This window comes from Mastigoproctus giganteus, chromosome 6, assembly GCF_048544385.1.
Source record: "Mastigoproctus giganteus isolate SK-2022 chromosome 6, ASM4854438v1, whole genome shotgun sequence".
In the NCBI taxonomy this organism is placed as follows: Eukaryota; Metazoa; Arthropoda; class Arachnida; order Uropygi; family Thelyphonidae; genus Mastigoproctus; species Mastigoproctus giganteus.
The window spans coordinates 78,457,669-78,480,937 of NC_143580.1; the positions used below are offsets into that span (position 1 = coordinate 78,457,669).

At 36.8% G+C, this 23,269-nt stretch overlaps 1 protein-coding gene across 5 annotated transcripts in view; it reads left to right on the forward strand.

Moving 5' to 3' along the window:
• Positions 1 to 23,269, forward strand: part of LOC150084425 (oxidation resistance protein 1A-like) — a 250,740-nt gene that overhangs the window by 35,522 nt on the left and 191,949 nt on the right. For 4 of the 5 annotated variants that reach the window (XM_090376059.1, XM_090376064.1, XM_090376061.1 and 1 more), the window contains exons 4-6: positions 7,272 to 7,417; positions 12,256 to 12,356; positions 21,860 to 21,967. In XM_090376059.1, coding sequence (XP_090232185.1) covers positions 7,273 to 7,417; positions 12,256 to 12,356; positions 21,860 to 21,967 — 354 coding nt within the window. In that variant the 5' untranslated portion in view covers position 7,272. Of the gene's footprint in view, positions 1 to 5,661; positions 5,734 to 7,271; positions 7,418 to 12,255; positions 12,357 to 21,859; positions 21,968 to 23,269 lie in introns of all 5 variants that reach the window. The other variant, XM_090376063.1, reaches the window with a different exon arrangement.

Here is a 23,269-nt window from a genome sequence, read left to right on the forward strand (position 1 = left end):
GTTCCTTTGCCACAAATTATGAGAATATCTTTGGATTTGGGAGAGGTCCTTATGGGCTGTAGATGTTCAAATGTATCCCTAATTCACAAAGAGGGAGGTTTGTTTGTTATTTGGTTTTTAGGAGCATTAGCAACTAAGGCCATATTGCTCCGGGAATATGCGGTGGTCATTCCCTGACCTTTCCGCATCCTCCGTATTTGGTGGTGACGGGCTCAAACCCCGGTCTAATCAAGAAACGTGTGCTATGCACTGCTGCTCCTTCCCACCTGGCTACGGAGGCACCTCAAAGAGGGAGGGATCAAAAGATGATATAAGTAATTACAAATCTGTTAGCTTAATTTCTGTTCCAGGAAAAATATGGAGTCTCTGGATGGCATCATGGGACCATCTAGACAGAAATACAATTATACCGAAGTCAGCATAAATTTGTTAATGGGTGATCTTGTCTGACCAATCTGATTGGAGACTACGATGCAATAAGAAAGGAACTGGATGCAGAAATCAATTTTGATATCATACGATTGGATTTCAGAAAGCTTTTGATTCTGTTGCACATAAAAGACTGCTATACATATTGGACCAGTTTAGCATTAAGGGCAAGTCACTGCTCTGGATAAAGGATGGTGAATTGAGAGAAAACTCAAAGTGGTTATTAATTGATACTGCTACTCTTTATGGACTAATGTTAGTAGTTGGATTCCTCAGGGTTCAGTGCTGAGCCCATTGTTGTTTTCTATATTTATTAATGATATTAATGAAGGTACATAAGGCTTAATGTTTTGAAGGTAATACAAAGGATGGTAATCAGGATAAGCTACTGCAACAAGATTAGAAAAATTAGGTAGATGGGCTGAGAAATGGCAGTTGAAGTTTAACATTGGCAAATGCAAGGTACTGCTTATGGGTAGCAGTAAACCCAAATTAATGTACCAACTTGTGGTACTACACTTAGGGTAGTGGAAAATGAAAAAGACCTGCGGGTAATTGTGATATAAAGTTCTCCGAGCAATGCGGATAGACTGCCAGGACAGCTCATGGGGTTTTGTCAATGATATACAGGAGGCTAGGTCACATCTTGAGTACTGCATACAGTTCTGAAGGCCTCATTTTAAGAAGTATATAGAGCTACTGGAATGAGTACAGAGAAGGACAATGAGATTGGTGAGTGGAACGAAGGGGTGCTCTTACCAAGAAAGAATTCAGTTTTGCAGATTGCAGCATCTGGAGACCAGGCACCTGTGAGGTGATCTGATTGAGGTGTTTAAGGCTTTGGATTGATTGAGCAAGCTCAATACTGATGGGTTTCTTCCTCTTACTCAGACTACATGCATGAGAAAGGTGCATGTGGTGGATGCACAAATTCAAATTGAAGAAGGATGGTTGCAGAATAGATGTGAGCAAGTTTTCCTTTAGCCAGTGGGTGGTTGATTGATGGAACAAACTTTCACCTGCTGTTGTGGAAGTTGATAGGTTAAATAAATTCAAGGAAGATTTAGACAAACTATTGGAGGTGATAAATTGGTGAAATGGGAGGGTTTATTTTTTTGCCTAATGCTGTATAAGCTTGTTTTCTTGCATCATTTGCTGCTACTAATTCTAATGCTAATCTCCAGTCCACAGTGACATCCCCAGAATCCAAGGATGCTCTCATAATTATGGCTAAGGGTGCGTTTTACTTCCTTTGCTGTATATAATTATAATATAATTGGATAGATCCCACCATCCCAGGTGCATTTCTTACATTTAATTTCTTTTTTTCTTTTTCAATTTCTTCTCAGTTATTACAAAATCCTGTAGTCTCCCTAGTAGACTTTGATAAACTTCTGGCATCTACTCCCCTAAAGAATTCCTCACATGTGAATGTAGATGCAAAGTACTCATTCATTTTGTCATCAACCTAAGCAGGACCTTCCTTCTAGTATTTACATAAGAAAAGAAGCTTTTGCTATTTTTCTTTACATCTTTTGCCCAAGATTTCTCATAATCTGCCTTGCCTAACATACTTTGACTTGATTGCAGACTAGTTTATATCTAGTGTAGGCTTCTGTATCAACTGATAATTCATATGTGACCCATGCATTTTCCTTCTCTGCAACAAGTCTCATCAGCTCATCTGACATTCATTTAGGTCTAAACCTTGTATGGTATTTCTTAGTTGGTATGAAACACCTAGTGGTTCTATGATTATTTCCTGGAATGCTTCCCATTTAGAATTTGATGATGGTAACATCAACAACTGGTTCCACTGGATAGAAATTAAAAACTGTCTAAGACCACTGTAATCACTGACGAAAGCAAAAGCCCTTCACTTTACCCTTGATGGTAGTTACATCTTTAAGTAAACCCCACATCAGTACACAGATGCTGCCACCCACTTCCACTAGGTGTTTGCTGACATTCACAAAGCAGCTGTCAGAGCAGTAGTTAAACTGCATGGTTAATATAGTAGTCTTAATGCTTTCTCAATGAGTGCCCAGTATTGAATTACTTTCAGACAAATGACTTTGCCAAAAGGTTAAGCTGTCATTTATTTAAAAGTTAAGATACAGTGGATTATTTTTATTTTTTTTTTTTATTACTCCAAAACAGCCGAAGCCTTACAGATTTGGGACACATCGGGACTAGTGCATTTTGGCCTGATTAAGCAGCTGCCCCAATTATGCAAAGTTTCATGTAAATAATTAAAAATGCAGTATCAGTCTTAACAATTGATTCTTTGTACGATCAAATCACGTTATGGTGGATTTGCCATAGTAAAGTACCGCTCACTATATGATATGCAGTAACTGCCAGTCATTGTGATCACGTTTGTAAATTGAATTTTAATTTTATTAAACAGCAATTGTAAATAAGCAATAATAGGAGGAATATTATCCACAGGCTAAAAAAGTAAAGATATATTAAACACAGATTTACACTTTATTACCTTACCAGTTAAAAAATTTAATGATATTAAAATTTACAAAAAAAAAAATTAATGATTAAATGACAAAATTAAAATTTAAAACAGTAAAAAAGATTAGCAATCAATAACAAAGAACATGGCATGCACAAAGTACAACTAACATATGTGCAAGTGAGATAAGGAGTAACAGGTTAAGAAGCTTAAAAAATAGGAATGAAGAGAAGATTCTGAAAATTTGTTTTTTTATATGATTGAAGATTTCATGGAAGATTATTATGGTGAAACACATAATAATCTTCCATCTGAGCATTAAATATGTGCTTTAAAATAAAATTTCTGTTTATACTCTGTGACTCTCACGTAGTCACAAGCAGTGCTTTTTTTTGGGACGGTACACAATGGTATGGCGTACCGGCATCTTTATTAACAGTGATATGTGACATTTGGATGCTTGTTTGTTTTAGGATTTTATGGCGCATTAGCATCTAAGGCTATAATGCGCCAAGCCAAACATTTGGATGCAGTGCACTTCGAAATTTGTATATTCCGTAATTTTTTTTTTTTTTACATGTTTACCTACTATTCAAATAAGCTTAAAATTATTTAACTTAATTTGCATTTATCACTGTCTATTGTTAAGATATTTACTATATAAAACTGTATAACCATTTTTATAATTCTAAATTACTCAGTTGGACCTCTATTTAACGAAGTCCTTTTATAGCGAATTGTTTTGACTTCCCCTTGGAAGTTACATTTAAAATAGCTTCCATTGAACGAAGAAAATTTTCATATAGCGAATGGATTATGAGAGAATTAACTCCGTACACATGTTTGCATGTCTGGCCTTTAGGCAATTAGTGCTGCTGCACGAATTAAGAGAGATAAAGGGATTTCAGGTACCACTAAGTTGTACAACTTAGTGGTACCTGAAAACCTATGCGACCACCTGTCCCACATACGGAGAAGTTGTGCTGGTCAAGAGTGAGCAGTTCAAGGTGTATTCCCAATGGGCTCTGGCCCACCTTCTACTGCAGTGCTGTCCAACCTTTTCCATGTACAGGGGCTGTATTCAAAAAAATTCAAAGTTAGATTTCTTTAGTGGGTTACATTTTCCATATCTTGTTGCATGTAAAAGTAAAATTGAAAATATTCAAAACTTTTATTAAGTACAATACACAATTACGTTTACCGAACAAAACATTTAATGAGAAAATTTTTTGATAATTAATAAAATTTAAAATGCTGTTTTAGTTCACTTTCCTCACAGGCTGTAGGTTGGACACCTCTGTGAATCAACTGTAAGCGCCCCATTCGAGAATTAGAAACATGATTTTCTTTTACCCCAACAAATTATCTGTTGTTTCAAGGAAGTGTGTTATCCACCTTTTTCCGTAAATTTCCCTATATCTGTTTACATGGTCATAGTAGCTGAATATCCGAATGACACTGACATTTTGGACAGTTTCAAAAAAAAAAAAAAAAAAAGGAAAAAAAAAAAATTCAAATTTAAGAACTAGTGACAATACTGATGATGAGAGAAGGAAAAAGAGGACAACAAAGGCATTAATTCTTCTAAAACATGAATTGTTGGCATTTGGTGAAAATTGTCAGTTAGGTTAGTTAAATGCAATTCAGGGATTTCGGGGATAAGAAGGTTTCGGAAGAATTGAAAAATTTTATGAACACTCTGAGTATGATACAAATTTCATCGAGTGAATGTGAACGAGGATGACAAAAACAGTTTCTTCGCTACTGTTTCTTAATTAAACTGTAGGCTCACCACTAACCCGCTTCGATCCAGCAAAATATGTCGATTCATGGCTGCTTCGGAAACGTCATTCAGCAACCGACACACAAAGAGGAAGAAAAGAAGTCGGTATAGGGTGCCCGATGAAAACTTAATGAAAATTTGGAATATTCTACAAAAACTTCATTATGAAATTATTTTGACTTATGTTATTATTTTTTACTTATTTTACTCACATTTTACTTATTTTTTTATATACTTGAATAATAAATTTATGCTCATTAAACTGTGTTAATATACTTAATTTGTTCTTATTTTAAAAACATTACTACTAAAGTAACAATATCAGGGAAAAAAAAAATTTTAGAGTACTTTTCATATTCTTTTAATTTTCAGTTTTTCCTGATAGCAAAGAATCAGTACCGGCACCTATTTTTTTACAAAAAAAAAAGCACTGATCACAAGAATCCACAAGGTAGAATAAGACAGCATTGTATTTAGCAGTCACATTGGCTAGAACCATGATGAATCAAATGCACTTTCTGCTGTATCCTTGCATTTGATCACTTGGCTATGGTGGCCTCTTAAAAAAAAAAGTTTTGTTTAAACTCTGGCACAATGTGAAAGTTGGAGTTTGCAACTAAGTCAAAGTATTTTTGACAAGAATGCATTATTGTATTTAGTAGTCATGTGGGCTTGAACCATGATTAACTAACATCATGGGTTATTGCATTTCCCCTCTGACAATTTGGCTACATCAGGCCTTTAATCCTTTTTTGTTAACTAAGCAGCATAAGTCCTGCTGAGAGAGAGAGAACGATAGTCCTAACTCCAAATAATTTCAACAAGAACTGCATTTTTAATTTATAATTATTATTGAATAGTTTGTAGTTTTCATGTAAGGAATGAATACTGTTACAATTGATTTAGATAATAAAAATTAAAACCATTTTTTTTTAAAAAAGTCAAAATTAATTTATTCTGATTCTTTTTTTTTTAACTTCAGTTCTTATGGCAGAGGCCACATTTGCCATATCTTGATTATGCCACTGATCACATCAATGTAGATACAGTATTGGTAAGTGAATATGTTACTATTGACCATTTTAATAGCATGATGTGTGCTAGATATTGACTGAAAAGAGAGTAGTCTCAAGTACGTGATGATTTGCAGTTTTTGTAAGACCCCTTTCTTGGAAGAGATTTTGAAACTCAGGGACATTTTGAGGGAAAATAATTCTAGGAGATGGGTGGTCAGTTCCCAGGGCATCTGGTCTTTAGTATTTGGAGCCTCCAAATACTAGGATTACCAGAAATACACCTCAATGCTTTAGGAAACCCCAAATGATGTAACCATGTTACTGATTCTCTTTCATGAGTATGCTGACTTTAAGGTTTTGTGACTGCAGTTCAGATTCTCTTGAAATATAAAAATGGCTATTTACAAGTAATAACTATTTTTATATTTACAGTAGTTTTGAAAGTCTGCATAGCCATGTTAAATGGCTATGCAGACTGCATAGGCCATTTAACAAGCTTTGAGTTATGTGGGGTTACATGAGTCAGTTTGAAGAAATTATCTGTAATTTGGATCCAGCACTTGATGAAATTGAATCAAATAATATTTTTATGAATTTATAGGATATTAGTGCAAATAAAAAATTTATGACAAATTTTTTTCCGATGTTTTTCTATTTTTTTTTTGTTTTAATGATTATTTTTTTGTGATCCAAAAAATCACAAAAAATGATTTTAATATTTTTAAAATCTATTAAAAATATCAAGGAAAAAATATTTAAGTGTTTACCTATATAGTGTTTAAAATTTTCCGAACTTCCAAATTCTTCAAAATGACTAATGAATGAAATGAAAAGGTTAAGAAACAAATTTAGACACTGTAAGTTGTTAACACTGCTGTGCTTTTTGGTGATCACCTGCCCCTCTTTGGAGAAAATTCCCTTACCTGGAACCAAAGTTTAAATTATACAAATCTACTTTGGACTAATTTGAAAAGCCTGGGATAAATGATTGTTTTCTTTCCCCCAATTTAGTAGAATTTTGTGTCTTGACAAATGGGGCTGATAATTAAATACAGTTTTATTTCAACATCATTGGATGCTCTAAGATTTTCTATTTAAACAAGATGTGCCACAGTAGAATCAAATTCCTGACAAATTGAGTTAAATTTGTTTATAGATTTTATAGCTTGGGATGATGAATGTAGTTGAATCTGATCATTTTGATGTAACTGCAATACTAATATATCGGCTGTCAATATTGGTACAGTGATACCTTACTGGTTATGGCGCTGCTCAATGACCTGAGTGATTAGGTAATTGGATTTGAGTCAGTTGTTTAGCTAGATATTTCATGTCTGGGCATTTGTGGTGTGCCTCTTTCCTCTGGCCAAAGTGACACAGTAATTTTAATCACCATGTGTGTTTAGCTTCTGTAATTATGCTGCCAGTTGAATTGTTCCTTGTATAATAGCTAATTCAGGAAGAGATTCTATTGAATAATTACTCTTGAAGAAATTAAATAAAACAATAGTAGTAGTACAATTTAACTTTAGTAATAATACAGCATTTTCCCTTATGAAATTTTTATTTTTTCTAGTATGTTTGCCCATAGAAATCATTCTGATGAAGAAACTAATAAAAATAATGAAAGTATGATAAAAGGAACTCTTAGACCCACTACGATTATTCCATCTGGGATAACTACCAACCCACTTATTGAAGTAGAGGATAGGACTATACCAGGTATGATATTTATATTTTCATTTAAATTCTAACTTTAAATTAGCTTGTTAATTGTTCTTTGTAGTAATACCTTTATTGCAGGAAGTGAATGGTTACATGATTGCCTGATGCAATAATACCCACAACTGCGAAAATGCTAGGGAGTTTAACATGAAATAACTAATACAGGAAAAATTACATAAAACATATATTAGAACATAAAACGTATAATTACATATTTTACATTTAAAATTGATATTAACATGGGAAATGAAAGAACATGAAAAGCGTTGAAAAGACGATGGCAGTCACTCGGTTGAAGACAAAAGCTGTTCCCTGATGATGCGTCTTCTGTAGGATTTGTCCTCTATGAAATTTTTGTAGTCCACATCCATCTTCTGGACGTTGTGGAGGCAGGAATCTATCGCCTATCGTGAGCCTCCATGCCACAGACTGCAGAGAGGGGAGGGCTCTTAAGGGTTTCGGGGGATCCTCCAATTGCACATCTGCCAAAAACTTGACGTATTGACTTCACCCGCTATCATTTTAATTGACACGAGCAAGCGGAGGGTGAATATCCATTTGGAGACTTTTCTGTAATTTAGAAGTTGAGTGATATCTGAAGTATGTGAGTGGTAGCAGTTTATGCTTTAAGAGGACCCACCGAAAAAGCCAGTACTCATCGGTTGCAATGGTTTTTACCGTCGTTTTCGTTGATGCCCAGATTTCTGAACCGTAGGTGATGACTGGCTGCAGAAACCGGTATATGTATTGGAGCGTGTACTCAGGCTCTGTGACATGAAGGAGGTGTTGTTTGGCAAGCCATCTTGATCTGCTGACCTTGTGAATGTCTGCAACATGGTGTTTGAAACTGAGTTTAGGGTCGAATACAATGCCGAGATCTTTTTGCTTGGTGACTGGGGGTTCCATGGATTTCCAAGTTTAGTTGTTTTGGGTTTGATTTGAGTGAAAATACCATTTGTGCAGATTTGTTTGGATTTATCTTAAGAGAAAACTGTGCCAAGTATGTAATCAGATTCTTAAGGCTGTTGATAATGGTTTCAGAAACAGAATCAGGTCGGGCGGTCCCGTTGATCCGATAGTCGTCTATTCAAGTCTTCAAGTCATCTGCATAGCTGATAAATTCTGTTTGCTGGCACAGGAATGGGTGGATGGCAGCCATAAGGAGAACCTGGGGAACCACCTACACAAACTTTCCTTGTGAAAGATTTTTTATTCACAGTCAAGTGAAGGACCCTGGTCATAAGTAGTGACTTCAAGAATTCCAGTATATTGCCTTTTATCTGGTATCTGTCCTCACAAAGTTGCAGGAGGGGCTGGATGTCTATGCTGTTGAATGCAGACTGGATATCCAGATAAACAATTGCCATTTCAGCTCCATCTTGTAGAGCCCCCAGAATGGTGTTGGTGGTTTTGCAGTAGGTTGGTAATGGTGGACCTGCGTTTCAAGGCATAGTGAATGAATGGTGATTCACATGGCAGAACCTTGTTGGTTAGGATGGAAAGAAGGCACTTCTCCATGACTTTGAGGAGACATGAGGCCTTCATTATTGGCCTGAATTGTGAAATTGATGTTGCTCCTTGTGTTTTGGGGATTGGTTGGACAATATATTGATTCCAGGCTGTTGGGAAAGTTTGTGTTGTGAGGATTCCGTTAAAGATACCTAGGAGTCCATCAATGATGAAAACACTAACGCTCTTAAGAGTGAATTGTGGGACCATATCATATCCGGTGCAAGACGTTGGTGGGATATCATTGATGGCTTGAATAAGCCCTCTTTTTGTGATGATGATGGAAGCGAGGACATCTCGCTGACAACTGTTGTGAATGCTCTTAAGGTCTGATGCTGACTTTGGCTTAAATCTTGTGATGTAGTCTAGCCATAGCCATCGGTGCAGTAATGTGACGTTGTCATGCAGTTCTGCGAGGTTCGCTTTCATCATACTGAAGCCGAATTCCAGTTTCGAAATGTGATGTTGGATGAGTTCTCCTGGATGTTCCTTAGCTTGTTTTCCATGAAGTTGGCTCTTGACATCACAATTTCGGAACTGCTGACGAATGCATCCATGACGGTGGAATTACTTTCCATTGTCATTTTATGCTGATGTTCGAGTTTTGCGACTACGTTCTCTGTCAGATGCATGTGAGCATCTTTTAACTGATCTAGTCCAGATACCAATTCTGTAACCACGACTTGAATTAGGTTCACAAGGATTCTCAGCTCATCACAACCAATGGGATCAGTCTGTTCCAAATGTTTTCTGTAAAAGGTTGGATGTGCTGTGTCAACTTTATCGCTGTCATTATTGATCGTTTTGCAGACATCACATTTCCATGCAAGTTTAATTTTCTTTGCAAGCTTTTTGACATCCGAATATGGGCTACAAGGTCTGCAGCGACATACCTGCTTACAGGAAGAACATACAAGTAGAAAATCTGCTTGCTTGAGACATACGGTACACACCAAATTTTTGCCCATGTTGAATAAACTGAAATGTAATGTCAAAGCGGACTTGACAGGGTCGGTGATAGATTAAAATACCTTCCGCATTTTTACGTTAAACTGAGTAAACTGTAAGAAGGTCACTTCAAAAGTGTGCCCTGGGGTGGCTAGCATTAAGCAGGGAGCAGGAGACAATCACCGGAGGGTTGCGCTGACCTTGTTCGCAACTGAAGCTGGCGAGAGTGACTTTCTTTGTCAGAGGTGGAAACAACAATAAAAATTATAAAAATTACCTTGAATCTGATGACCTGATGCAGCATGTCCAGATCTAGAGATCCGCTGTGAGTTTAGTCCCTGGTAGACGAAAAATCACCATTGAATAGCTTTACAAAACCATTTAAAACTGATAAATTTCAGGAGCACCTTCGAGCACATGTTCACCACGGTATGCAGACGTGCATGCTTTTTGCATGCTAGACTTATGATAATACTTAAAAGGTTTATGGACATTGCTGAATTCTTGTTTAGATTGTTTAACATTATAAGTGGGGATTAAAAAATTAATAAGAAGTATCTTTATTGTAATGTGTAAGGAAGCACGAAATACTTTCATCGCTGATTACATAGCCCTTTGGCCAGGGTTAATAAACTATGGGATAATTCTGTAACTAATAATCCTAATTCTATAATGAAAACTCATAGTGGTCACTTCTTTTGGAACCTAATTCTGTAACTAATAATCCTAATTCTATAATGAAAACTCATAGTGGTCACTTCTTTTGGAACCCACATAAGGGTGTTATTGAATCACTCTTTCTACCATTATTCTGTTAGAGTATTTGTTGCCTTATATAAGTAAAACAACTTTCTTCATCATAGTCTAACATGTTGCTATAAGTCATGACCATAATTTTGCTTTTCTGACTTTTTTGTGAAGGTATTACTCTTCTTCAGCATATTGAAGGCCTCTAATTTTGAGTCATTTGTAATATAGGGTTCTTACAAACTGTAATATCTGTGAAAGTAAGAGGAAATCAAAGTAGTTCAAGTAAAATTAGGGAAATATGTATTCATTGCTGGGTTAGCAGGGTCTGCTTGATGGGGCCTCTTTTGGGTCGCTGCAGTCTCCCGAAATCTATTATGATAAAATTGGACAAGAGTATAAGTAATTAGGAATTTTAAATAGTGCAGTTTTTATTAATGACAGCCTTTTGCTGTTGAAATAGGCTATTCTGTGACAAAAAAAAAAAAAGTAACAATGCATTTTGTCTTTTTCATGAAGCAGGCTGAAAAGAATAGAAACCTTGGCCCAACTGACTAATTTGTTGATTTTTTTTTTTTTTTTTTTATTATTATTTTTTTTTTAATACAGCTGCATTTTGTGCACGTGGCTGTAGGAAGCAAATGATACTTATTTGTGTATTTTTCACATCATGACAATTGAATGTAACTAAAAAAAGAACTGGACTTATACACCAGGAGTTGTTGAATTTAAACAGTAGAGGAACGAATGAATTTGGAGTTATTGATACAGATAGACACAAAGTTCTATCTGTATCAATAATATTTTTAGGCTACAATTTAAAGTCTCACAGTTGCATTATACAACTTTACCATGTTTGCTGCCCATCTTTGCACTTTGTTGCCAAGAACCTTGGTTTTTTTTTTTTTTTTTTTAGGTATGGCCTCCATACCTGGACACATGGTATTCCAAGAGTGTGGGTCTCACATTTGCATTTATACAATTGAATTATAATGTAACTTTCACTACAAGAAGCTGTCTGATAAATCCTCAACATGATATTTTGATCAGATCAGATGCTGGCCACAGAGCTTGGTAACCAAGGTACCATTAGAGGGGATCTGAGAGAAGCTTATATAAGGGGCTAGGAGGGGAATAGCAAAATGAAGGTGAAATTTTAATGGTATTAAAATGATGCTACAACCAGTAGACAAATTCAGAGTGATGAGGAAGAATTATAAATGAGATTATAGGAAATATGCCTCTAGCTATTGATTGTTATTCATTTCAAAAAATTGTCTTCGTGAGTTGTTAAAGGTGACACAAATTTATTTTTTATTAATCACAAAGATTTGTGACTAATAAAATAAATCTAAAGTGTTTCATCTCAATTTTTATTAAAAATCTTGGAAGATATATAGAAAATACATTACACAAGGTTGGGTGAAGTAAGTGAAAGCGTTCTTCACCCAAACAGCTATGAAAACAATTATTTTATATATTATTTGATAATTAATTGGTAGAGTTAATTATTTACACACAGAAAATGGAAAAATTCAATTTAAAAAAAAAAATGGAACTTTCCTTTAAAGTAACATAATACATATATTATCTAACATGTTTTTTTATGTAATAGAATGTTTTCATTTCAGTTTTTTTCACAAAACGGTCGCTGTCTGTCTCCTATACAGACAGTGATAAGAAATCACTTTATCGTACTGTAACTCAGCCTGAAGGAACAGAAGAATACATAGTGAGTACAATGCATTTTTAATGTACTTGATCTTATTTTTTATGTACTATTAGTATTGTAGTATTGGCAAATGATGAAAGGAAGCAAACTTATCAGCCAAAAGGGGGAAAAAAAAAAATGCACATCACCTGTCTCTCCCTTCTAATAATTTGTCTACTTCTTCCTTAAATTTGTTTAAATTACCCATTTTCACAACACCAGATGGAAGTTTGTTCAAACAGTCAATTACTCTCTTGCTGAAAGAAAATTTCAGCACATTTGTCCTGCAACCAAGATATCTTTAGAGGTGAATCTGTGATAAGTTTATAAGGGGCTAATAAACTCTGTGACTTCAATGCTAAACTAGGCAGGGAAGAAGTTTTCATGGGTCTATTTGGAAAACACAGCCTCCAATGAGAAACAAATAGTAATGGCCTTAGAGTATAACAATTTGCTGCTGCCAACAACTTTAAGGTCATGAGTACCTGGTTTCCAAGAAAGAATATTCATAAAGGTACATGGAAAATCTCTGGTACAAATCAGGCTAACCAGATTGATCATGTACTGGTCTCTGAGAGGTGGGCTACTGCAGTTGAAAATGTCCATTCTTTTCTGGTGCCAGCTCTGATTCTGTACATTTTCTAATGGGAGCCAGACTGAAGTATAAAATAGCCCTAGTAGCAAGAGGAAAGGCTGAGTAAACTAAGTGGTGAAATATAGACAAATTGAAAGATAGACATTGAAGCAAAGTACCAGACACAGTTGGCCCGAAGACTGCAGGAACAGGAAAACAGTGACAAGATTGAAGATGAATAGACTTGCATAAAGGAAGCATTCTGGGTGCAGCACACGTAACCTTGGGTTCAGACCTTAAGACTGAGAAATGCATTAGCATTAGCAGAGGCATTTGATGCAAGAAAGCAAGCTTATGCAGCATCAGCCAAAAAAAAAAAAAAACCACTTCCACTTCACCCCTCTGTTTGTTCAAAATACCTGTCCAGCTGAGCCTTAAACTTATTTAGGCTATCAACTTCCACGACAAGGGATGGAAGTCTGTTCCACCAACCAACCACTCGCTGGCTAAAGGCAAATTTCCGCACGTCTATCCTACATCTATCTTTCCTCAATTTGAATTTGTGCCCTCTCAGGTGATTATTCTGAGCGAGAGGAAGAATCCCATCAGCATTGAGCATGCTCAAACCATTCAATGCTTTATACACCTCTATCAGATCATCTCGCTGGTGCCTAGTCTCCAGACACTGTAATTTGCAAAACGTAAGCCTTTCTTCGTAAGAGCACCCCTTTGTTCCATTCACTAATCTTGTTGCCCTTCTCTGTACTCATTCCAGCAGCTCTACATCCTTCTTGAAATGAGGCCTCTAGACCTGTATACAGTACTCTAGTTGTGGCCTGACTATTGCCTTATACAAGGGAATAATCACCTCCTTATTCCTGCTAGAAAAATTCCTATATATCATTGACAATACACCATGAGCTACTCTTGCAGCCCGTCTGCACTGCTCAGAGAACTTCATATCTGCCTGCACAACCACCCCAGGTCCCTTTCATTCTCTACCACTGTCAGTGTAGTACCACAGAGTTGATACGTTGCTCTGGGGTTGTTGTTTCCCATGTGTAGTACTTTACATTTGTCAATGTTAAACTTCATTTGCCACCTCTCAGCCCATCTGCTCAACCTTTCCAGATCCTGCTGCAGCAGCATAGTGTCAGTAGTGTCCTTGACAACCCTGTCTACCTTTGTATCGTCTGCAGACTTCGACATTAAGCTTGATATACCATCATCAATATCATTTATGAATACAGAAAACAATAATGGACCCAACACTGAGCCCTGAGGGACTCCACTAATAACATTAGTCCACGATGAGCAGTGTCCATTGATTACCACTCTCTGTCTTCTCCCCCTCAGCCACCCCTTTATCCACAGCAGCAATTTGCCTCCAATGTCACACTGCTCCAATTTGTGTAGCAGTCTTCCATGTGCAACAGTATCAAAAGCCTTTCTAAGATCCAAGTATATAATATCAAAGTTATTCCCTGCATCCAGTTCCTTTGTGACTGCATCATAGTATCCAATCAAATTGGTCAGGCAAGACTTCCCCTTAACAAAACCATGCTGTGTCCGAGCTATAACTGAAGTCTTGTCTAAATGATCCTGCAGTGCTTCTTTAACTAGTGCCTCCATTAATTTTCCTGGAACAGAAGTTAAACTCACAGGTCTATAATTGCTTGTGTCAGCCTTTGATCCTCCTTTGTGAATTGGGGTCACAGTTGCACATCTCCAGTCTGCGGGTACCTCCCCTGAGTCCAAGGAAGCTCTCATAATTATGGCTAAGGGTTTGCTTACTTCCTCTGCTGCCTCCTTTAATATAACTGGATAGATCCCATCCACCCCGGGTGCCTTTCTTGTGTTTATCTTCAACAGTTTCTCCTCCACTTTACTCTCAGTTATTACAAGATTCTCTAGCTTACTGCTAGAGTTGAATACACCTCTGGCTTTCCACTCGCTAAATAACTCCTCATGTGTGAATGTCGATGCAAAATATTCATTTAGTTTGTTAGCTGCCTGAGCAGGATCATCAACAGTTGACCCATCGATATTAAGTGGACCAATCTGATTCATCCCCTTCCTTCTAGAGTTTACATAAGTAAAGAACTCTTTGCTGTTTTTCTTTTCATCATTTCCAAAGATTTCTCGTACTCTGCCTTCGCCTGCCTAACCTCCTTTGTAACTTGGTTACAGATCAACTTGTATATATCATAGGCTTTTGTGTCATGTGTTAATTTGTATGTATCCCATGCATGTTTCTTCTCTGCCATATGCCTCATCAGTTCATCTGACATCCATTTAGGCCTAAACCTTGAACAGTATTTCTTAGTTGGTATATAAAGCCTAGTAGCTTCCAAGATAAGTTCTTTGAATGCTTCCCATTTTGCATTTGCTGTTGGTAACATCATCAGTTGGTCCGTCCCACTGTATAGAATTTACATACTGTCTCAGTCCATCGTAGTCGCCTTTATGAAAGCAATAACCCTTCCCTTTACCCCTAATGGTTAATGAGGAATGGTATGATGACAAGTGCCGAGTATCAGTAGAATTGAAGAGACAAGCCAGGGTGAAATGTCTGCAGTAGAATAGCAGCATGAATAGTGAATACTGCAAGGAAAAATGGATCGCCGCAGCTAGGATATGTAGAAATAAAAGGAGAAGCTTTGAGGAGGAAGGTCAACGAAATGGTGGAACATTACAACAAAAAGGAAAGTAGAAAGTTTCATAAGAAGATTAAGAGGGTGTACAGGAATTTCAATCAAAAGTTACTGCTTGAAGAGATAGTGAAGAAAACTTGCTGATTGAGAGAAAGAAGGTTCTGAAATGGTGGAAAGAGTATTTTGAGAGCATCTTGACAGGAGGTAAGACTGAAACAAAACAGCTATTGTACTATACAGTAGAACCATGCATTGAAGACCCTAGCTTTGAAGAAATTCGAAAAGTTAAGTGCTTAAAGAACTTGAAAGCACCAGGAGCTGATGGAATAACTGCAGAGTTGCTCAAGAACGGTGGAGTGATACTATGGAGAAGAATACAATGTGATACTATTAACATGGTCTGAGGAAAAATCCCAGATGAATGGACACTTGGAATCATATAGCCGATTCACAAGAAGTGTGATAATCTGCTTTGCTCTAACTATATATTATATTGCAGAGTGTTACGTACATGGTTTTGTCAGGAGTTATAACAGACTCGCGGTGCCTCCGTAGCCAGGTGGGCAGGAGCACAGTGCATAGCACACGCTTCTTGATTAGACCGGGGTTCGAGCTCGTGCCCACCAAATACAGAGGATGTGGAAAGGTCAGGGAATGACCACTGCATATCCCCAAAGCAATATGGCCTTAGTTGCTAATGATCCTAAAAAACCAAATAACAACAATAACAGACTTGCAGCATATTCAAAGAAAATTGTTGGAGAATATCAGTATAGTTTCAGACCCAATCACTCAACAATGGGCGCCTCCGTAGTCAGGTGGGAAGGAGCAGCAGTGCGTAGCACATGCTTCTTGATTAGACTGGCGTTCGAACCTGTCACCAAATACAGAGGATGCAGAAAGGTCAGGGAATGACCACCGCATATCCCGGAGCAATATGGCCTTAGTTGCTAATGCTCCTAAAAAAAAAAAAAAAAACCCAAATAACAATAACAACTCAACAGTGACTAGATTTTCATCTTGAGGTAGATACAGGAAAAAGCATTTATGTACAATATACCCTTATTTAACCTATATGTAGATTTCAAACAAGCTTTTGATTGCCTTAACAGAGGGGAAGTAACGAATGATCTCCTCTTGGGCATACCTGCAAAGATAGTTAGATAAAACCTCATAAAAGCAACCCTGGCCGGCTCTAAAGCAGTGATGAGAATTGACAGTGAGTTGATGACTCCCTTTGACATTAACCCTTGTTTTAGACATGGAAATGCACTCTCTACTGTGTTAAACTTTGTTTTAGACGTGACTGTCAGAAAATTAGAGGTGACTGGACACATAAACACAAAGACGGTGCAGGTCTGTGCATATACTGATAATGTTGTTATTATTGGTAGGACTAAAGGAGCACTGGAGGAAACAGTGTGCCTAGGCTGGCTAGTGGAGCACAAAGAAGAGGACTTTGGATAAATTAAGTGAAGACAAAATATATATGGAAGTCCGGAGAAAGGCAGATAACGTGGAAAATTTAAGAACCAGCAGCTTCTCTTTTGGGCATGTTCAGAATTTTACCTACCTAGGTTCACAGATAAACCAGTCCAACTCTTACCAATGAGATTAAGTCCCATATCCTGAGTGGAAACAGATGTTTCTATGCACATGAAAAACTAATGAAGTCTAGAGTATTGAACAGACATTTAAAATTAAGAATATACAAAACTCTCATTAGACCAGTTGTGATAGATGGTTGTGAAGCTTGGACATTAACGAGTAAAGATGAGCAGTTGTTAAGAGTGTTTGAGCGTAGAATTTTAAGAAAAGTTTTTGGGCCCGTACAAGATGTTGATGGATCCTGGAGGATCAAAATGAACCATGAACTTGACCACCTTATTTAGGGTGCAGATATCATCAGATTTGTGAAGAGCCAGAGATTTGCCTGGCTGGGACATGTTATGACAGAGGCGGCAAACCTTTTTAAGGGTGTGTGCCAAAACTGGCTAAATCTAAAAAAAAAAAAAAAAAAAAAAAAAAAAAAATTACCCTTGTGTGCTGCTCGGAATTTTGCAAAGTACAGTAAATCATCGATTATCCAAACTGTCAATTATCCGACCCCCCCCCAAATTATAGTGTCTACTTTTAGTGCACTGGTTGTTATACTGAAATATTACTCCTGCCACTTAATGCATTTGAAGGCCCACTGACATGCCATTGCAGTTTCTAGTGCCTTCACTGCACTAGAAACTGCAATGGCATGGTGTGAGTAACAGTCTGAATACAGTTTTGCAGAGATACTGCTATTGAAGAGGATGAGAGATCTCACTGCAAAAAGTCTTGCATGAATCAAAAAAAAATTCAAGAGTACATATTTTAAAAAATGTACTCTTAACCCCTTGCTTGTAGCCATGAAGGGTATTATGTACGGCGTGTGCCTTTTGTATGCATAAAGAGTTATAAATAAACCTTCCCAATTTTCGTTATACTCTTATTTGTGTGCAATTACTTGCGTTTGTTTATGTAAAAGTTGACGCCATGTAAAACAATTAGGTAAGTTCAAAATAAATATAATATACATTGTTTCTTCAAAACATTTTAGTTATTATTTACAAACCATTTCCTAAATCAATTATTTTTTATAATACTTCATATTTCAAAATACAGTATCATAATTTAATTATTGGTTTAATTACATGTTGTATAAACTGGGTATTCTCATGTATGTTTGATTATCCAAACTATTTGATTAACTGAACCAACCTTGGTCCCAATTAGTTCGGATAATCAACATTCTACTGTATTGTTATTTTTCTCATACATGTTTTGCTTGCCAAAAGCATAACCAAAAAAAAAAGAATGAAATAAAGGACATTATTTCAAAAATGCTTTAATAAAGGTATTAATATAAAATCCTCCATAACAAAAATGTAACTTTTAGCTTAGAGAACAAATTTAATATAAAATGATAAACCTCTCTCTTATATTATAAATATAAAACATCAGTGAGACTTCTGTTGCTGCACCATTGACGACAGATACTTTACATCAGGTTTATACTTTAACTTTTAGAGCTATGCATGCAGCACTAGTTACATCCATAAGACTACTCCTCTGACTAGACTTAACAAAGTTCATCACTGACAACAACTCACAAGAATATGTTGATGAGAAATTTATTAGTAATGCTGTTGCCAGATTTTTTTAAACAGACAAAAGTTTCAGGAATGGAATTCCAAACTTTTAATACCTCATTTTCTGCAGTGTTCTTTGCTAATCTCGTCTATATTTTCTAAATCAGGTCTGAGGTGGATAAAGTTTTCCCTCCAAATTGAGCTGCTCTGAAAATCAATCAATTGCATCTCAAAATCATCCAGGGCGATCCACTGAAACATTTTCTGGTTCAATTCAGCTAGTTTTACACTGTCTGGAAACTTAATGAATTTTGCAGCTTCTTCCAATTCTCTGAATTTGACAAATCTTGAAGAAAACTGTCCAATTTTTTTTCAGTTGCTCTGAATTCTGAATGCCCAAAAAATTTGTTTGCATGCCATAGGTTTGCCACCCCTGTGTTGTGAGAATGGATGACAGCAGAACAACTAAGAGTATAATGAAATGGAAACCTACTGGGAGGAGGGCAAGAGGAAGACCATGGAAAAGATGGATGGATGGATGATGTAGAAGAGGACTTAAAGATCACGAGAATAAGAAGTAGCAGACGTTTGACTTCTGGGAGGGCTTATTGGGGGAACATTGTTGAGAAGGCTGACCCACCCTGGGTTATAATGCCAGAAGAAGAAGTCCTGCATCCATCCTTTATCAATTTAAATTTGTGCCCCACTCCAGTGTGTGTGTGTGTGTGTGTGTGTGTGTGAACTAGAGTAAGGATGCCATCAACATTTAGTTTACTCAATCCATTAGCAGCATTAAACACCTAAATCAGATCTTCATGCAGGTGCCTAATTTCTGGACCATGAAATTTGCAGAATTGAAGTCTAAGTAAGAGTATATTTTTGTTCCTTTCAAATTCATTGCTCTTCTCTGCTCCTGTTCCAACAGATCTACATCCTTTCTAGAATGAGACCTCTAGACCTGTATTCAACACTCAAGGTGTGACCTTACCATTGCCTTTTACATCAGAATAATTACCTCCTTATCCCTTCTGTCAAAATTCTTGTATATCATTGAGTAAACCTGTGAGCTGTCCTAGAAGCTTGTCTTGTTTGCAGTGGTCAGAGAAGTTTATTTGATCCACAATTACCCCAGATCTTTTTCGTTCTCTACTACCTTCAGTGTGGTACCACACAGTTGATACATTAATCTGGGATTACTGCTACCTATATGTATTACCTTGCATTTGTCGTTGTTAAACACTTCAATTACCAAATTTTTTTTCAGACCTTCTTGGAGTAGCATATCTTGATTACTGTGATTAACCACCCTTCTAACCTTTATATTATCTGCAAACTTAGACATTAAGCTTGATATGCCTTTATTGAGTATCATTAATAAATATTGAAAACAACAATGGGCTTGGCACTGAAACTTGAAGGACACCACTAATAAAATTAGGCCAAAAAGAACAGTACCCATTTATAACCACTCTCTGTAACATCTTTTGGACTAACATCTTCCACTCAACCATCCTTTATCCATAGCAGTAACTTGCTCCTAATGCCACATTGCCCCAACTTCTACAGCAATCTTTCATATGAAAGTGTTAAAACCTTTTCTGAAACCTAACTATATGATGTCAAACATATTTTTTACATCCAGTTCCTTTGTTACTGCACCAAACTATCCAATCAGGTTGGTCAGACAAGATTTTTCCCTTAACAAATCCATGTTGCGATTGCCATATAACTGCATTCCTGTGTAGATTACTTCTTTAACCAGCGACTCCATTATTTTTCCTGGAACAGAAATCAGGGTTACAGGTCTGCAGTTACTCACCTCACCCTTTTATTGAGAGCATCTTTGAATTTACTTCCTCATGATTATGGCTAAAGATTTGCTTGCCTCTTTTACTGCTACTTTTGTTATAATTGGTTAAAACATGTCAGCCCCAGGTACCTTTTATGTTTAGCTCATTTCTCTTCCACTTTCCTGTAATTATTACAAAATCATTTAGTACCCCATTATAACTTACTTGGTGTACTTCTGATGTCCTCCAATCCCAAAAGAAGAAAAAAAAAAAAGTGACATATTTTAAAATTGGAAGAAGAGATTGCCTTGTTTCCTGATTTTGGTGAACAAGAGTCAAAGTTCTCTGGAATTCAGATTCAGAAATTGATGACATTGAATCATGTAATACATGAATAGATGTAGAGGGTAGTATCTCTATGAAAAAAGTATTTTTTTTTTCCCACAAAGTTATTAAATTTTTGATTTGATTTTTGAAATAGTTTTCTGCATTGGGCAATGAAGTAAAGATAAATTAATATTCAAAAGCATTTATATATGTTTTTACTTTTAATTTTTAGTTTCTTCATGAAATTTTTCAAAACTTATTCTGCAGAGTTCACTGCTAGTGAAAAAGTCATTGCTTAGGTGCAGACATAATCAGAAAACTGACTCACTTCAGGAAAGCCTAATGACCTTAAAGTTTATTTTCTCAGGGTTGTGCAAAACCTTTATGTGGTCCTGCATGTAGTCCCCTACAGCTGAAAGTGTGTGTAAGGGGACCATGCACAGATCCCTTACACACACACACATACACATACAAATTACAGACTGAATTAAACTTTCAGTTTAATTCAGTCTGTATTTTGCTTTTAGCTAGCAAAGAAATTCATTCGGTATATATATATATATATATTTTTTTTTTTTGCTTTACATGTTTGCTATTTAAAAACATCACCGGTGTTAAGTAAATAGCATTTTATCAAATAAAAAAAATCCCACAGCTTATATAAAGAGATTTCTATACATTTTCACAAATTGATTCTGTGGAAGGTAAAATAACTGGCCTGAACTGGTTTAATGATGGCTTTTTGCAAGAAACTGAACAAAAATCAGAGTGGAAAAGATTTCAGTTCAGTATCTTGGTTTAAAAATTACCCAGGAAAAGTATTATATCATTGCATTGCTGCTGTGGATAGCCTATATATGCTTTGGCTGCAAAACTTGGTGGTATTGATGCTTGCACATGAGGTTTGTGCTACTTGATTTGGTCAAAATTTGAATTTCTTACTTTCTAGTTAGTATTTAAGATTACAGTACTTTAATTATGGTAATTTATTTGTACTCCTTTGGCCATGATGGCTATATGAGTATAAATGAAAATTTATTTTTCTGCCTTCCAACAGGTTGATTCCAATGACACACTTACAGGAATAGCTGCAAGATTGGATACAACTCCATCAGAATTGGTTGAAATTAATAAGCTAACTTCTAGGCTTATTTTTCCTGGTCAGGTAAGTTTTTTTTTTTTTTTTTTTTTTTTTATAGTTTGATACAAATTTCAGAAAAATTATTTTAATTAATTTCATTTCAATATCATGGTATGAGGTTACTTGTGCGTGTGGTGGTATTTTGAATTATCACATTTCTCATTTGGTAGTGGTCTGCATTGTTCTATCATGATCCTGTATTTCTTTTCCAAATTCATTTTAACCTAGTGGATTTAGTTTAACAACCATGTCAATGTTTTGGAACGTTTTAAACATTTTAAAATATCCGCATGTGAATGTTTAATGTGTGTAAGTAATAGTAATCAAGACATGTGATGCAAGAAAGCAAGCTTATGTAGCATCAGCCCCAAAAAAAACAATTTCACACGTCCATTCCCTCTAAACGTTTTGTTCAGTTCCTCCTTGAATTTATTTAAGCTATCAACTTCCACAATGACAGATGGAAGTTTGTTCCAGCAATCAATGACCTGCTGGCTAAAGGCAAATTTCTGCACATCTATTCTATAACTGTCTTTCCTCAATTTGAATTTATGCTCCCTCAGGTTCATAATCTGAGCAAGAGGAAGAATCCCATAAGAATTGAGCCTGCTCTACCCATTCAAGACCTTATGCATCTACATTCATACCTTGTGTGAATGTAAATAAAAAAAACACAAAGGTGTGTGCGTGTGTGCGCACACACGTGTATGCTTGCCCCCCTCTACGTGGGCACCTGTACGTGGTGAGGGGACCTCCCAGTGATGCTGCTGGACTCCCAGACTAGCATCACTGGGATCCAACGCCCACAGCCCAGGTTCCAGGCTTACATCAATGGAATCCGGCGTGTTTGCCGTGCGCTGTGACCCGTGGAAATTCGGAAAGGGGGGATCCTGGTGGTTGAGGGGCCCAGCTTCAATACATCACTTTGGCCCCTGCTTCGACAAGACGGGAGGTCCTGGAAGGCCCAGCTAGGATCAGTCAGCTAGTAGGCTCGCCTGCGAGGGTCAACCGTGTCAGTGCCACACCCCTACCCTCATAGTCCGAGGGACAGGATTCAGGCTGGCGGCGGTGCGGGTATAGTGTCTGGGTAGCCCTGGCGTTCCACTCCCGAGCGCATTTATTGCATGCCGGGTAGTGGGCGTCCCTTTGGGCTCCGTGGTGGGTGGGGAGCCCGGGCACTGAACAATTTAAAAACTATATGAATCCTGATAAACTCACTTCTTCAGGGGCCCCAACCCGGTCCCTATCTGAAATCAATGAAAAGGAGACAGATAGCATTATTGCTAAAAAGAGGCAGCGAACCGAATTACCATCAGGGCCTGTCCC